We start from the raw sequence: 18095 nt of genomic DNA on the forward strand, positions 1-18095 counted from the left end.
AAAAGCCCTTACTTAAGCAAAGAGTAGCTTTGGTCATAGGGTCACAGGGCATGGACTTAACTGATTCCTCATCTCTCTGTGGAGAGAGCTTGATGACGTTAGCTTGATGTGTGTTTTTTTGTATGGGTATAAAGGAATTCTTTTTTGGCCCTTGCAGCCAGCAAACCTCTGAATACCTTCACATTCCTTGCTTTGCAGCCATGTCACCATAGTTATTAGCGACCAAATAGAGATGAATGGATGAAGCTCATGGTTCCGCCCACTACTTGTTCCACTACTAACACGTGGAAAGCTTAGCCCTCAAAGGTCCCAGTGTTCAGTTTCCCTGTGTGCACTTTTTCAAGCTGGTATCTTAAAGAGTTGAGGCTTGGAGAAAGGCTAACACAGAGAACATTCAAGTTCTCCCTGACTCTGAAGACATGCACTGTGCACAGACATAGTTCTCATTTCGTAAGAGAAGTCAACGCAAAGACGTCCCGCGTGGATCACCGTAGGTGGGGTCACCGACTGTGCAGTTTGGGGCCGGCATGTCTAGCCTATGGATCACGACTGGGTGGGTGCCAGAGCCCGCCTCTGTTTAGGCTGATGGAGACAACAGTTTGTCTAATTTGGACCCTCACCAGCAAACAGAGGGCCCCATGGGGGTGGGAGGTACGGTGAACAGAGATGAGTGGAAACACAATGGGATAAAAATTCTCAAAGATGGTATTCAGGGGTTTTAAAGAGCTGCAGAGTCCAAATATCATGTGGGGAAGTGCCAAACTGTGTCCAGCAGGTCGAGTGTGGGGTACAATATTAGGTTATTATTGAGTTAGGGGGTATTACTAAGTGAGGGGGTATTACTGAGAATTATGCTGTGAGTTAAAGCTGTGGTTAAGTGGGAGACGGGAACATCTTTTGAACTATAACCTGTATTCATCTAATGACTAATGTTGAAAACGAATACCATATTATTTATTTATGCTCTGTTGGATTTCCAAAGGAACCAGGGAAAAAGGGTTGCAAGAAAGTTTTAAGCTAGAAGGAGGTGAGGACAGTATTCCGAAGGGAAGGGCACGGTTTTTATCCAACAGAGTGGGAGTGAGTTTACACAAGACCATCAATCCTGACCTCCTGCACATTCCCAAGTGCCCCTCCTGACAGCAAAGACAGAAGAGGAGACAGCGGAGGGACTGCAGATCAGGTCAGACGCCACGTTTGACAGGCCTGTGGTCTGAACCAGTGACAACAAGAGCTGGGGGTGGTTGGCAGGAAACTGCCACGCCTCCTTAGATGACAGAGGAGAAGACACCGCTTCCTCATCCAGCCTGTTACCTGATGCACCGGAAAAAAGGTTGGGAAACAGTTTATGTTGGTCCATCTTGTTTTATTGAATGAGCCCCTTAGATGTTGTAACCCGCTGCACCGGGAGCCCTGCAGGGGAGGAGGGAGCCTCACGGCCCTGGTGTCCTCCCATCCCTTTTGGTAGAAAACCTCAAGCGGACATCCCTCTGAGTGTCCAGGGGGCCCACTGGGAGCTGGGGAGGTGCACTAAGTGTGACTCACATGCCCGGCTTGGCTCCAGCCATCAGGACCATGCGCAGAGCAATGCGCTTGTGCAGGTTCCACTTCTCCACGGCCGCGGCCACGCAGATGACGCCCACCAGCAGCAGCGTGGTGTTCTTGAAGTACTCGCCCGCCACCTGCGGAGGCCAGGGTGGGTCACCCCTACCCGACCCGGGGCCCAGCCCCCGTCCGACTAAACTCACTGTCCACTACAGGCTGGCAAGCAAGAAGCAGGGAGATGAGGTTTATTAAAATAGCTAGCTATGGTGTATATTACATATATGGGCTTCCCTGCTGGCTCAATGGTAAAGAATCCACCTGCCAATGCAGGAGACTGGGGTTTGATCCCCAGGGTTGGGAAGAACCCCTGGGGGAGGAAATGACAACCCACTTCAGTATTCTTGCCTGAAGAATTCCATGGACAGAGGAGCCTGGTGGGCTACAGTCTCTGGGTCACAAAAGAGTCAGACATGACTTAGCAGCTAAACAACAACAATATTACATATATATATTCTACCTTGGGCAGGTGCTGTGCTGCTTTGCTGTTCAGTCACCAAGTCGTGTCCGACTCTTTGCAACCCCATGGATCGCAGCACGCCAGGCCTCCCTGTCCTTTGCTATCTCCTTGAATTTGCTCAAGTTCATGTCAGTGAGTCAGTGATGCTGTCTAACCAGCTCATCCTCTGCCACCCTCTTCTCCTTTTGCCTTCAATCTCTCCCAGCTTCAGGGGCTTTTCCAGTGAGTTGGCTAAGCACATTACAAAGATTATTTCATTTAATCCTGCCAATAACTCTATGGGGTAAATAGTCTTCTCCACTTTTTAAGAGATATGAAAAACACCCATTATGAATATGATTTCAAAAAATAAACATTAACAATTCTATCTTGTGAGTGAAGTGAAAGTCGTTCAGTCGTGTCCGACTCTTTACGACCACATGGACTATACAGTCCATGGAATTCTCCAGGCCAGAATACAGCCTATCCCTTCTCCAGGGGATCTTCCCAACCCAGGAATCAAACCCAGGTCTCCCTCATTGCAGGTGGATTCTTTGCCAGCTGATCCACAAGGGAAGCCCAAGAGTACTGGAGTAGGTAGCCTATCCCTTCTCCAGCAGATCTTCCTGACCCAGGAATCAAACTGGGGTCTCCTACGATGCAGACGGATTCTTTACCAACTGAGCTATGTCCTTAAAAATTATGAAAATAACCCTGGGTCTGTCCACTAATCTTATTGTCTTTAGTTTTTAATAAAACTATGTTCATTTTCTTATTAGAAAAACACCTGTTCACTATGGAAAACTTTAAAATATAGAAAACTTAAATATAAAATTACCTTCAATCTTACTACTGTTAATACTGTGGTATATTTTCTTCAATTTTTAATGTCTATATAGATACATAATTGGAATTATATTATATGTGCTGGCTTTTATCCTCTGTTTTATCATTTGACATTGTACTTTGATCATTTTCTTTTGAGACTTAAATTTACTGGAAAAATCCATGCTCCTGGCAGCATGAAGTACTATAGAATTTTCTTAGCCATTTTCCTTTTGTTGAATATTTAAGTTGATTTCTTTTCTTTCTTTCTTTGCTACAATGGAACAAACAATAATTTTCTGCTTAAATCATTAAGTTTATATGAATGTGATTATTTCCTTAAGATAGAGTTCTTGAAGGTGTCTTTATAACTTGCCAAATAATTACAAAGTTCCAAAGGGTCCCAAAATGATAGTAGTGCAAGGAACATCCTACACTGTATCCATTTTTGTTTGTTTCTGAACCATTTGAAGGTTACAAACATTTTGGCCCTCTATCCCTAAGTATTTCAGTGTTTATTTCCTAAGATAAGGGGTTTTCTCTCAAACAACCATAGTACCAGTTGCCAGCTTCTCCTTGCATTTTAATAATGAGAAAATTGAGACTGAGTCCTGTTCAAAGATGTTTCCTATGTTTGGGGTCCAGGACCATCTCTTCATTGATCCCCTCCCTTGGAATATTCACTTCTTATCTCCGCCTAGATGAGACTTCAAAGCCAGTTCAGGCCTGGTGCCCCACCCAGAAAACCTTCTGTGTGCCTCTAGCCTCTAGCTCCAGAACATTCCTTGTGGGTCCTATTAACTCCACACGCATTACAGAGGGCACAGGGCGATGCTCAAATCGTCGCTTCATGCTCGCACTGTTTCTTTTTTGTGTGCCTCGCTTGTCTCTTCGGAGAAGGCAATGGCACCCCACTCCAGTGCTCTTGCCTGGAAAATCCCATGGACAGAGGAGCCTGGTAGGCTGCAGTCCATGGGGTCGCTAAGACTCGAACACGACTGAGCGACTTCCCTTTCACTTTTCACTTTCATGCATTGGAGAAGGAAATGGCACCCCACTCCAGTGTTCTTGCCTGGGGAATCCCAGGGACAGGGGAGCCTGGTGGGCTGCCGTCTCTGGGGTCGCACAGAGTCAGACACAACTGAAGCGACTTAGCAGCAGCCGCAGCAGCTCTTGTCTCTTAACTGAATTCTAGGCTGCAAAAGGCCAAAGAACATGTTTCTATATCTCTTAACACCTAATAGGATAAATTGCAAAAGTAGACACTCAGTAAATACTGAGTCACATACAATAGAGTTGTTTCCAACAATGGGACCATGATATAAACTGAAAGGAAAAGATATAGAAAAGTTGAACTCCTAACTTAGAAACTCTCTTAAAGTGAGAAAACAATAACACTTCTGACTGCAAGAAAAATAAAAACTGAACAGGGAAGGAAATGCAAATATAGTAAATTCTGTGACGTTTGAAGTAGATGGAATTTACATAACCATTGTGTTGAAATTTGATTACTGAATTATATGCCTGTACTGAGAGATGGAGGAGAATTGGGTGATGTAAGAGTACAAAACCCTCATTGACTATAGTCAGAAGATAATTGATAATGTCTAAAAGTGATAACAATTAATATGTGTGTGTTAAGTCGCTTCAGTCGTGTCCAACTCTCTGCGATCCTGTGGACTGTAGCCCACCAGGTTCCTCTGTCTATGGGATTCTTCAGGCAAGAATACTGGAATGGGTTGCCATGCCTTCCTCCAGGGGATCTTCCCAACCCAGGGATCAAACCCACCTCTTTTATGTCTCCTGCTTTGGCAGGCAGGTTCTTTACCATTAGCGCCACCTGGGAAGCCACAGTTAATATAGGAATATTATATAGGTCTGTGGCATTTAATACCAGAAGAAGCAGTTAGGAAAGTTAAGTTTTTGGCTCTGGGTTGGGGGAGGTAGGTGGAAGAGACAGCTCTTTTTTTTATTATGATCTTTTTCAATATTATTTGATTTTTTAACCCTGCTAGGAGCACTTTGGTAAGATAAGAGCTGTGCCAGAAGGCAGCCAGCTCCATTGCCCTCTTCTCTCTTGTTCCCCCACGGAGATTTCCTTGTGTCTGACTGATGAGTTCTGTACTGCAGAAGGACCATCTTTCCTCTCTGACCATTTGCTGGAAGAAAAGCCCTGTGCTTCTGGTTAACCTAGTCCTCGTCCTGGACCCCAGCCCTCGTGGACACTAATTCTCCTGGAGGACAGGGAAGCTCTGCTGGGCTTGTGACCCGGGAGCAGAGTGCCCTCTGGGAGGGACAGGGAGGGCTTGGACCCTGGTGGTGGGTGGAGGTGCTGCCCCTTCGCGGGAGGTGGAAGCACTGCTGGGAAGGCCAGGGCTGGCTGAACTGGACCTTCCTCACTGCCCGCTCATGGTCCCAGGCAGCTGAGAGGCAGCTTGGTGGTGGAATCAGTGTTTCCCTTTCCTCTGTTGATCAAGGAGGGAGACCTGCAGAAGATCTGAGACACTGCTAGACCTGGGCGACGGTCCCCCACTGGCCCCGTGACTCATGGCCCTCTGTGAATATTCTAAAGATTCACTGCTACCAGGGTTACTTTCCCAGGGGACCGACTGACAGCCTTTCGATTTTCTGCCTCTTTGGCACAAATCCTAATAGAACTCCAGTTTGTGATGGCCTTTCAGGAGGCTCAGAGCCTGCACAATTGGTGGGGCTACTTTCTCTGGGTTCCTCTCAAAGGGAAGGAGAAAGGAACCAAACTGTGGAGAGTGCCTTCTGCATACCGGGAATGTTGTATTTTGCATTTACTTTCTCATAACGTGAGGAAACAGACCCAGAGAGGTTAGGGAAGAGGTTCCGGGTCCCCGATGTGCGGGGTGGAGTCGAGATATCAATCCAGGTCCCTCTGAATCTAAAGCTACCATGCGACATGCCATTCATGATAGCCAACTGGAAACCACTCATCTAATTCAACCCCAGGGGAAATTCTTGGTCCCCCAGACAGCATGGGCCAGCCCACATTCCTTATCTTTATTCACAATCCCAGTCCTGACGCCGGCCCCAAATACCTGGGCCTGGTCCAATGGCAGCCTCAGGCTCAGCTTTAGCGGGATAGCTGTTAGTTGTTTAGAAAGCAACTGTGCTGTTTTCTCATGTGGTGTTTGGTGAGCTCAGGTCTGTTCAGACATCCCCCTCCCCCTTGTGAGTGATGCCACGTGCTTGGTGATTTAGCCTGGGTGTGGTCTGTGATCATGAGATAGTACCGTCAAGTGGGGAAGAGCGAGGGCTCTGGCGTCAGCCAGGACTTGGCTGTGTGACCCTGGGGAAGTTATTCAACCTCTCTGGGCTTCATTTCTCTCATCTAAAAAAATAAATGAGGACTATATGACTCCCAGTCTTTTGTAAAGCTGTTGTGAAGATGAAATGACACGTGCACACCAGCTAGCCTGGCCTGCCACCTTGACAGCTGGGGTTCCTGGTGGTTCTGTTACTCAGTGGCCCTGCTGTCCAGGTCCGTGGACATTAGCACACAGAGAAGGCTGAGGCACAATAAGTAAAACCTGTCTGGTGGTGATGTCGGTTAGTTTTCTAGCCCACTGATTTTTCTTTTACAATAAAACCTTGGTTATTCAGAACCCCTCTGGGAGTTCCAGGATTCTTAAGGATTATTTTAATCGTTTTCTAAAACGTGTTGCATCCTCACATTTGCCATGAGCCTTCCTTTCCCCACTATCTAATTTCCAAGACTAATATTCTGTGAGTTGGGAAACCAGATAACAGAAATTGTTAGAACTATTTGCAAAGAAAAATTAGATTCTGAGATGAGAGCTCCTCCCGTGGCTAGAGTGCGTGGATTCTGTGACATTTATGTTGGCAGTGTTATTGCCTTTACTGCTTTTCTGCTCTGTGGTTTTTCTCAGTGTGCCAAAACCCTGGGCTTGGAGAGCAGAGGTATTTCCGGACAGTGTTTAAGAAGAGATGGGCTCGAAGAGACGGCTTTGAAAAGGTGGAGCAGAGGATAGCAAGCTCAGGCTCTGAAGTTTAGATGACCTGGGTTCAAATGCCTGCTCCCACAGATGGTCTGGGACCAAACATTGAACCCAGATATCCTCGTCTGGGTTATGTAGTAATACACAACACTTTGAATCCATCCTATGTGTGCCTTAAGTAAAATGATTCGAGACAGGCCTGGCATATAGGAAGTCCTCAGAAAAGGCCCATTATTATTGTTAAAAGAAGTGAAAAGATGAAATGCTTCAAGATGAGATTCAGGGTCAGGAATCAGGTATGCCAGCATGACCATGTAGAGGAAGAAATGAAATAAGAAGGAGCAAGGTGGCTCTCAAAGAAAAAGATTCTTCCAAACTTTCTTAAGTGAAGGGTGAGGACATCTCTAGCGTTTTCTAACCCAGCCTGGACTGAGAGGCACAAAGACCTAAGCGCTGAGCAACGCAGTCTATTAATGAACTAGTTCATTGTTAGTGAATTGCAGGTGACATCTCTTAGTGACGAGCTTTTAAAAACATCACTCTCTTTGGTCGTGGGATTATTTATTGCTCTCTAGATATGTCAGGTTTTAATTGTTTTTACAAAGTTGTTGCTGCTGTTTTTTAATAGGAAGAGGGCAGTTGTGGCTTTAATCATAGAAGTCTGAGGAGAATAGAAATCTGGATGTTGATCTTGGTTCAGTGCTTTTCTCACTAAGAACATCATCAAGGGCATCGTCAGGAAGAAAGACAGAGATGGACCAACCAATCATTCGTGAAGATGAGCTGGGCACTCTGATGGGCACTTTCTCACTCAGAAAGCTTTTAACATCCTCACAGCTCCCCATGAGGCAGGTACTTCTATCGTTCTGATTTTCCAGGTGAGTAAAATGGTTACAGTTTAGAGAGGTTACAGGGAAAGAAAAGAATGTTGCCCATTCCAGTTCTATAAGAATCAAGCCCTTAGCTCCTGCAGTCATGCACCCTGAGGGGAATGCAGGATGGAGAAAAACAGGAAGCCTCTATACTTTGGGTATTGGCCCTAAATAGTTAAGATGGATATCTAAGGAATCATTTCAATGGCTCCAGATTCTTATATCTTCTCATAAATAGAAAAACACTAAAATCATTAACTGGAGATGTCTGTTGTGATTAGCAGTAGTCTTCTGATGTTTGACTACATGTTTTTTTCCCAGAAAAATAAATTCATATATTTCCTGGCTCCTGCCTCAGCTCTTTGGAGCAGTTCCTCAGTAACCCAGGCTGTCTCCCAGGCCATAGTCCTCAGTAAGGTACCCAAATAAAACTTAACTTGCAACTTTTATTTCAGCCAACACACAATTTGCTCAAGACTAGTTAGTGACAAAACTGGATTCAAACTCAGATCTACCTTGCTCCCAACTTGGATCCTGACCCTTGCCATGTTTCCACTGTCCCTGCTCATGGCAGTGACAGCCAGAGGCTGGCCAGATGTGTGGATCTGACTGTGTCCTGACACGGACATGGGTGGCATTGCACGGGTACTGTCAGAAATGCGGCTGGTCAGCACCCTGCTGTTGGCTGCACACACCCAGGCTCTGCTTGGAGGTCAGCTGGTGGTGACCCTTGTCACGTGTTGGGAGGGTGGCAGTCCCTCAGAAGATGGGTGGTGGTCGCTGGAGATGGGCCTATACTGAGGCTCTTTTGGTTCATCTGAACAATTTGCAGTGAGTCCAGGATGGGATCCTGGGCAGGTCCCCCTCAGCACTGAGCTAAGCCCGTCAGAGCTGGAGACTTCACGACACCATCCCAACCATCTCCCTGGCAAAGAAGCTATGTCCAGTGTAGCTGCCTCTCTGCCCTTCCCTGGGGGCAGGAATGCTGATTCTACTGGTTAAGTCTGTGCAAGCTCAGACACCCTCCTAACCACCTGTCTGTATTCCCTGAGGACAGAGGTTTGCAAACCACTCACTGCCCCTGAAACCTCAGGGGCTGCTGTGGGAATGGGGTGTCCATAAGCTGTTGCAGCGGGCAGGGCCCAGGCAGCCAGGGCTCTGAGCCCTCATGACCAATCAGAGTAGGACTTCCTCTTCCATCAGTTTCATATATTGAGATTTAGTTTCAAAAAAAGGTTTTGTTGCTTAAAAAAACATGCCTTGCAAACCCTACCGTAGAGAAGGTTAAAGCAGAGAGACCCAGATGGGTGCTGACCTGGCCGGAAGTCAGTCCAACTTCTGCAGAGCTTAGAAGTGCTGACTTACCAGGTGCCCCCGTTTCTGCTCTTCCTGTGGAAACACTGGGTTGGCCTCAAAGGGCTGCAAGATCTGTAGGTTCCTGGGTTTGGGCCCCCCTTGTGGCCTGGGCATGGGCTCAGCTCTGGGCGGTATCTGCATGGCTGTGGGTGATGGGCAGCCTGGATTCAGGCAGGTGGCTGGGCACAGATGCTCAGTTTATCCTCACGGGCTTGTATATGTTGGGGGGAGGGCATAGGGTGGAAGGTCAAGGGGGCGAGGGTGTCAGCCTCTATAGTAAGCAGAGGCCAGAAAGACAGAGTAGAGAGTGGCATATGAAATGCCCCCAGATTTAAACGAACAGTCAGGGTCTGGGCACCCGTCAGGAATCAGTGGGTCAGAAAGATCAGAAGCCAACAGGGAAGCAGATTTCAGGATATCAGACTCTAGCACCACTTGGCTGTAGAGGCTGTTTTGTTTTTACAGCTGGAGCTGCCTTGCCTCTTCTCTGGCCCTGGCAGGAGCTAGAATCTAAATGGGAGTTGCTAGAAGCCTGCAGTGTAGGCCACTGAGACAGCAGAGGGTGTGTGTGTGTGAGTGCGCACGTGCGTGCACATGTGTTTGGTGGGTAGATAGCAGGTGTAATCACTACCAGAAATAGTTCCTGACCCTGGGCACCCCTGAGACTCTTTCCAAGCCTCAGTATTCAAACCATGCCATTTAGTTCCCCAGAGCACCCCTGGGCCCCCACCTCTATGCCATTCTCCTATAAACAGTGACTCTCAGCTCACTTGATTGACACAGGTACTGTTCCCGGCTACTGTAATACATTAGAAGGGCTTAGAGGACTTTCAAGGCAGATATGATGATAGTAATGAGAGTCACAATGCAAGCAAAACAAACAAAAACACGCCTAAAAACAAATCTGAAATACAGAACTGAGCTCTGGGCACCAGCAAAGGGGAGCAGTGGCTGGTGCTTATATGCTTGATAGAATCCTAAAGTCAAAGGGCCCTTAGAGCCCAGGCCCTCACCCAAGGAATGGAGTCTACCTCTAATGTCCCTGATTCAGTCATCCAGCTTGTGCTTCTAGGGACAGGAACAACAGGACCACATGGGGTCCCCATTTCAGAGTCTTCCCTCCCAAAGAGGGGACTCTTCCTTATGGTGCTTTGCCTCTGGTTCTGGTTTGGCCCCTCTGAGTTTGGTGTGTTGAGCTGCACAAGCCACAGTTCATGCCCTTCTCGAGGCTTCTCTTCCTTTCTCATATGACTCAGCTAGATTTTAGACATCTCGGGTACCCACCTCTGAATGAGCAACTTATCCAGAATTTACTGCCCTGGACAGCGAACATAATAGTCACTTTATAGAGGATTAAAAGATAGGCTCCTCTGACCACAGGATTTCCCAGGCAAGAATACTGAAGTGGGTTGCCATTTCCCTCTTCCATGGTTCTTCCTGACCCAGGGATCAAACCAGGGTCTCCTGTATTGCAAGTGGATTCTTTACTGACTGGGCCACCAGGGAAGCCCATTAAGAGATACTGCATGTAAAGGACCTCTGCATTTTGGCAGCCACCTTGGATGGAAAGCTTACACCGAGTCTGTACTCAGCTGAAAGCCAAGGGTCTTTTTCACACAAACTGCTGACATTCATCCTTATTACACTTCGTTTTGCCTGTCCCAGTCCATTGCCTCTTCCTGGAAGCATTGATTCTGTCGCTGTACATTAGCTGGTCCATCCAGCTTTGAGTCATCTGCAATCCCAGTAACATGCCTTTCATATTTTCATTTGTGTTCTCTCTCCAGCACCATGCCAACATGTTATGAAAGATCCTTTAGGTTCAGCTATTCAACCAGTACTCAAGCTACTCAATTGTGCTATTATCCGGCCCACATGGGCTCCTCTGATTGAGAAATTTTTATCCCTGGAAATACTGAAGGATCCAAAGAAAAAGTTAATTTATGTTCAGCAACTTCTGTTTAAAAGACCAGGGAAATTGTAGAGCTTTATGGAAAGACCTCAATCAAAAAGCAGTCAGTATACATTTTGGGCACTTGATAGGGTAAATTTCATTTATCTAGAACATTCTCTCATAGGAAATTGTGTAAATCCTCTGCAATGCCAATAATAGCTGCATACTGCATAGAGTCTTCTGTGTTACTCCATGTGGTTTATACTTTCTCTCTACTAGAACAGAAACTTCTCAAGGTCAGGAGCCATTTCTATCTCTTTTCGGCACCTGAGTTCAGCTGAGAGACGACAATCTAAGCTTTGCACAATGACCTCTTAATCGGCAGACTGACAATCCATCACTGTAAAATTTAGCCACTTATATGCACATATCCAGCCCCAGTGGGAAACCCAAAGCATTGGCTATGAGATTCAAGAGGGCAAAAATAGATTTCTTTTTCATGTTTTGTCACCTGCAAGGTATCTGTAACATCCCACAGTGCACACAGTAAGTACAGCACTCAGAAAAAAATATTTTTCTGAATGTTGACTGAATAACCTGAGAGACAGAAGCCACAGATTCAGGGTCACACTGATCCTATTCACTCACCTTCCTTCACATGGAGAATACACTACTGACACACACCATCAAGAACACCGCAGTGGAGAAACGTTAACTGAGGCTGGCGTGAGAGTGGACTGGATGTAAAAGACATTGTAAATCCTAGAAGGGGTGAAGCTGGGTGGAGAGAGGACAGAAGGTGTGCAGCTGGGTGGAGAGACGATACGTCTACAGCAAGGTTTTAATCTGATGTTCTCCTGTACCATTTAAGGGACAGATAGCACAGATGAACCTATTTGCAGGGCAGGAATAGAGACACATGTAGAGAACGGACATTTGGACACAGTGAGGGACGAGAGTGTAGCATTAACATATATACACTGCCATGTGTAAAGGAGATAGCCAGTGGGAAGCTACCGCAAACCACAGGGACTAGCGTGGTGCCCTGTGACGACCTGGAGGGGTGGGAGGGAGGTTCAAGGGGGAGAGGAGATATATATATATATATATGTATATGTGTGTGTGTGTGTTGTTATTTGCGTCCTTTGCTGTTGTTGTACAGCAGAAACTAACACAACTTTGTAAAGCAATTATACTCCAACTAAACAAATCAAAGGACAAAGATATCGGGGCGGTCCAAAGGAAGGGACCAACACATTTAGTGTTGGGAAGTTTTTGGAAAGGCTTCATGCAACAGGGTAACTGCCTAGGATTTTAAAAGCTTAAAGGATTGGAGAGAACTTTCCAAGGTGGAAGAGTGGCCTGAGTCTGGCAAGGGGCTGGGAAAGCACAGGTGGGTTTAGGGAGTGACAAATGGATGCTGTATCTGAAGAAGGGGGTTCCTGTAGACCCCCACCTCATTTTTCCCAGAAAGCTAAAGCATGTGCTGGTATAGGAGATAAGTCAATGGCTGAAGAATAGATATGTTCTCTGTCTGCAAAGTCAACAGGCTCACACAGGGCTGTCACCCATGTCCTCTCCCCAGTTGGCATTTCCTTTAATCCGAGTTTAAAAGACTAGCTAAACAGATTATATTTGGTCTAAATTGCACCCTGGAGCCCAGCTGTTAAATATCATCACCAACCAAAGCCACTTTATCAGGCCAATGGGGTAGAATTTTTCACCTCAAATGATAAAACTGGCTCCCTGGCTCTTCCAGTGTTTTCCACCTCCAGCTCCAGCAATAACAACACCTAATCTCTCCCCAGACAGTCTTCTTTTTCTCCTTACAAAGTGCCGTTGCCTTTGAAAACAACTGCCTCCCTAGACTCCTTATGGGTTGAGCCTTCCTTCCGGTAAGATGGGCAGACCCTAGGATGAACTGTTGCCTAGCAACATCCCTAGTGTGTGGAGGGGCTGCTTGGCCCACCAGTCTGTAGGATCCTGCTGCAGGAAGCCCTTGGAGAAATAAAGACATCATCTACTTTAAGGTTGAAGCATGCTGTTGGCTTTTGGGCTGCCTGTAGTGAAATAAAAAGATATTAGTTTTTTAATGAATAGTTAGCTCACTTTTAAAATGTTACTTAAATTTCAATTCTTTCTATAACTTTTTTTCTCTGCTCTCTATTTTCACCTTCTGATTCATTGGCTTTTTTTTTTTTTTTTTTGACTCATTGGCTTTTGCTGTCACAATTTTGAAGAGAAACCTGCCAGACAAGTTCATACTTTTCTCTTAAGGAAAGTAATACTTTTTAATGTTTAAAAGTAATGTTTAAAAGTAATGTTTAAAAGTAATGTTCTTTTAGGCATGCATACAGACCTGAGCTACCTGTTCTCTTTCCACAAAGGAAGGGGGACAATTGGAGAGACTGGCTAGTGCTTCAGGTGCCAGGTGAGTTTTATGTGGGTCCCAGGATACTGGTGTTAGACCCAGTTCAGGAATAAAAGCACTGCTGAGCGTTTGGGGGATCGTATCCTTTTTGGAGAGTCTGAAGCTGTTACGACTACTAAATGCCAACCAACAAACAAACTAATGTGCTGCTGCTGCTGCTGCTAAGTCACTTCAGTCGTGTCCGACTCTGTGCGACCCCATAGACGGCAGCCCACCAGGCTCCCCCGTCCCTGGGATTCTCCAGGCAAGAACACTGGAGTGGGTTGCCATTTCCTCCTCCAATGCATGAAAGTGAAAAGTGAAAGTGAAGTCGCTCAGTCGTGTCTGACCCTCAGCGACCCCACGTACTGCAGCCTACCAGGCTCCTCCGTCCATGGGATTTTCCAGGTACTAACCACCTCTAAACCAAAATGTTGCAAACCAAAAAAAGCCAAACAAAAACTGGCCAGTTGAGTCCATCCAGTAGAAGGACATGTTAATTTGTAGTCAGGTACAGCAATTAGTTGGGTCTTCCCTGGTGGCTCAGAGGTTAAAGCCTCTGCCTGCAATGTGGGAGACCTGGGTTCAATCCCTGGGCTGGGAAGATCCCCTGGAGAAGGAAATGGCAACCCATTCCAGTATTCTTGCCTGGAGAATCCCATGGACAGAAGAGCCTGGTGGGCTACAGTCCATGGGGTCTCGAAGGTCGGACACAACTGAGCGACTTCATAGCAATTAGTTCATTGCTCTGTTGTGTCTGACTCTTCGTGACCCCATGTAATGTAGCCCGCCAGGCTCCTCTGTCCATGGGATTTTTTAGGCAAGAATACTGGAGTGGGTTGCCATTCCCTTCTCCAGGAGATCTTCCTGACCCAGGGACTGAACCCAGGTCTCCTACAGGATGTGACTAACTGCAATTAGGGGGGGCCTAATTTTATCTATGGACTTTCACAAAAAGTTGTTATCCATGGTTAAGGCATCCTATGGACCCAGGTTCATTGTTCCCTCCTCATATCACACAAGTGAAGAGTTACACAGTTCTTAGTAGTAACCCACAATGCAGCTTTATAATAATGGGGTATTTTCCTGATGGTACAGTAAGCAAGTACATAGACTGAAATCTAATAGGTATGCGTTTGAATCCAATTCTGCTATTTCCTACTATGTGATCTTAACTCTGAACATCTTTCCTCATTCTGTAGAATGGAAATAGTAATGTCTACCTGGTAGAGCTCTTGGGAGTATTAACTAATATAGTACTTCTGGGGTTGTGCCTGAGTCTTAGCGGGCATTCAAACAATAGGTCCCTTTCCTCTTTTCTTCTGAGCCTCTGTCCTTAACTAACCTCTACATTCAGCCTTCTTCAGAAACCCTAAGAAGGGACCAGGTGCTATAACGAGATAGTCCAAATGGAACCAGGTGTTAATGAATGAGGACCATTCTTCATCTTGCTCTTGGTGTCTGGCTGTGATATTCTTCTTTCCTATTTGTGGGAGGCTTAACTGTTTGCCCTCAAATTTGGCACCACTCAGGGCTTCCTGTTGACAATTTCTGTCAGAATGCCAGAGAGAGTGAACAGAGGGCAGAGTCTAGGTAGACAGCAGTCAAGGAAAGAATATGCGGTAATCCTGAGTTGGGGAAGAAGGGGGAGACATGTTTTTTAGAGGAAGTGAATGAAGACATTGTCAGGCCTCAGGGAAACACGGTAAGTTTCTCTGTCAGTAAGCATTTATTGAGCCCCTGCTCCACAGAGGCTCAACTTTATCATGAGATTCCAAAGACCCAAGACCTGACTCCTCTTTTGAGTGTTTAGAGTCTAAAGGGACAATCGAAAGACAGAGAAAGGAATGGGGAGCAATCTGGCTGAATGTGTTAATCACACGGTTCTTAAAGGTTCTCGGGTTGAAGGAGCATTTGGATCCAAAAGGCTTCCTGAAAGCGGCAGTTCGAGGGAGGTGCAGGTCATGGGTTGAAGGAAAGGAGCACGGGGTCCAGAACAGCGGGTGCAAAGGCTTAGTGCTAATGGGCTGGTCCAGAGGGTGAGAGAAGCCCCTCGTCAATGCTCTGTGAATCTCCCTTCACCTCTAGCCCTCTCTCACTGGCCCGGCAGGGACCAGGCAAGGGCCACCAGTGGTCTAACCTCGCTGGATCGCAGGACTCCGAAGAACGGGTAGAGGAAGGCAGGCACCAGGGCTGCAGCTCCAAGAGGCACTGCCTCGGACACCCAGTACACGGCGGTCACGATCAACACATAAGCACATGAGGCCTCCTGGAAGGGGAGGAAAGTGGGTGGTTAGAGACAGCATTGCCACCGAGAATCCAAAAGAGAGCCAGGGCAAAGGCAGCAGTCACACAGACGTCACCACGGGCGCTGGCACACAGCCCTGGGGGTGGGGGCAAAGCTAGACGTGGCAGAGGAGTTTGCTGGGTTGTTGTTCAGTCACTAAGTCACGTCCGATTCTTTGTGACCCAATGGACCGTAGCCCTCCAGCCCCCTCTGTTCATGAGATTTCCCAGGCAAGAATACTGGAGTAGGTTGCCATTTTTTTCTCCAGAGGATCTTTCCGACTCAGGGATTGAACCCGCATCTCCCACACGGTCAGGTGGATTCTTTACCAATGAGCCACCAGGGCAGCAGTTTGGTGGGCATGTGCCATCATATTTTGGTGGGTGAAGGTATGGCTGCTCCTTGGGGAGACTGATGTCTGGCATGTGGTTTGCATGAGTTTGTGACAGGGAGGCCACTGGACAGTCATGCTATCACGGCTCTACTGGTCCCTGAAACTGAGCAGGGTAGGGACAGAAATTAACTGCAGTGTCCAGATCCAAGATCGTATATCATAAAGGTATATCATAAAGGAGTTCATACGGAATGTTTTGGTGTCAAGTTGATCCGATGCTAGAAGTTCTTGGGGTGGCTGAAGGCAAAGATCGATTTGTGTAACTGGTTCACGTGTGAATTCTGAAACTGGGCCATGTGAAGCGGGATCACTCCTGGCTGGGGGGCGAGGGTGGGGGTGGGGAACTGTCCTGTGCCTCGTAAACCATTTAGCAGCATCCTTGGCCTCCACCCACCAGATGTCAGCAGTACCTCCGCAGTTGTGACAACCAAAAATGTGTGTGTGCGCTCAGTAGCACACCAGGCTCCTGTGTCCATGGGATTCTCCAGGCAAGAACACTGGAGTGGGTTGCCATGCCCTCCTCCAGGGGATCTTCCTGACCCACGATTGAACCTGCATCTCCTGCATTGCAGGTGGAGTCTTTGCTGCTGAGCCACCCGGGAAACCTAAAGATGTCTCTAGACATTCCAGATGTCCCTTGGCAGTGGGAGAAGCGGGGAATTGTCCTTGTTGAGAACCAGTGCCCTAACCAGTCTGGGACTTTATTCTGCTTGCCTGATACACATGGAAACATCCTTCTGACAAAGGGAATAGGACTGCTCTCTGCCTGGAAAGGAGGGCCTGGAAATTTACCAGGGTTTTTCCCAGCCCACCCGCTTTGTTATTTGAACAGCCTTGGGGTGCACAGAATAATAATAATAAAGTATAATATTTTTATAAAAAAATTAGAGCTCCAGTGAGGCTGGTTACCAGGAATGGTGCTGATTAATGGTGGTGGGAAAGGTTTCTGTCTAAAGGCCTTAACCATGGACTCTGGAGGGCCCTGAGTAGAAGATTCAAGCTGGCTGTGGATTCCTCTGTTTATACCTAGTTCTAAACCATCTGGGCTTAGGTCTGACCTCCCCTGAGGCTGGCTGGCGATCAAGGAACCTGATAAACCTTGTTCTGTTTATCTCTCCCTTGGGTTCAGAACAAGTGTCCTCAGACTCTGACACAAAAGTTACAAAAGGTCGCTGTGATCAGTGAGGGGCGTCAGGGGAGATTAATCCAGCCTGGCTGGATGGGACCTTGCTCCCTCCTGATATGCATGGATTAGAGGGCTGGGGTTTGAGAAATGGGAACTGGGCCCAGCAATTGTTGACTGGGGCTCCCACTGAGGTTTCCTCTGGGGCCAGAAGATCAGAGAGAAGTTAAAACTTTTGGAAGTGCTGATAAGACAACAGAACTAATACTGGCGGGGGTGGGGGAAGGAAAGGCTCCCTTTGAAAAAGAATGCAACTTAGAGACATGCTCCCTTTATTGCAGAAATAAAAATACCTAAAGGGGTTCAAAGTTCTTCAGCCCACCTGAGCTCACTCATTCCCGTTTCCTTTCTGGGAAAGAAACGGAATGGCAGGTGTTGATTCTAGTTGATGAAAAGGAAATAGAATGTCTTTCTCTCTCTGAGAAGCCCTTATTCCTTCTGAAGAAACTTCAGTCCTTATGGCTTCATCATTACAGGTCCAGGAATGAAGCAGGGGTAGGGAGGGCAGCACAGAGAGAGAGCATGCAAGAGTGCTATTTCCTTCTACCAAGCATTTTGGTTTGAATTAAGAGAATTCAGATAAGCCAAGGTAAACTTTTTGATTGTAACTACGGTTAGGAATTAGAACAGGTTACCGGAGGAAGTGACCAAGCCACCTTCATTCAGCAGTATTAAGAACAGGATAAACTACCATCGTTTTTTTTTTTTAACTGTGTCACACGGCACGTGGGATCTTACTTCCCCAACCAGAGATCAAACATGTGCCCCCTGCATTGGAATCAAGAAGTCTTAACCACTGGACCACGAGGGAAGTTTCTCCTGCCATCAATTTTTTAAAATAGCTTTT

General features: G+C 46.8%; 1 protein-coding gene across 1 annotated transcript in view; it reads right to left on the reverse strand.

Moving 5' to 3' along the window:
* The window catches only part of SLC13A4 (solute carrier family 13 member 4), a 42255-nt gene that overhangs the window by 19689 nt on the left and 4471 nt on the right, over window positions 1–18095 (reverse strand). Inside the window, exons 2-3 of the mRNA XM_061414820.1 lie at window positions 15525–15653; window positions 1546–1682 (exon numbers count right to left, since the gene is read on the reverse strand). Of these exons, the coding sequence (XP_061270804.1) occupies window positions 1546–1682; window positions 15525–15653 (266 nt within the window). The remainder of the gene's footprint in view (window positions 1–1545; window positions 1683–15524; window positions 15654–18095) is intronic.

This window comes from Bos javanicus, chromosome 4 (assembly GCF_032452875.1).
Source record: "Bos javanicus breed banteng chromosome 4, ARS-OSU_banteng_1.0, whole genome shotgun sequence".
Lineage (NCBI taxonomy): Eukaryota > Metazoa > Chordata > Mammalia > Artiodactyla > Bovidae > Bos > Bos javanicus.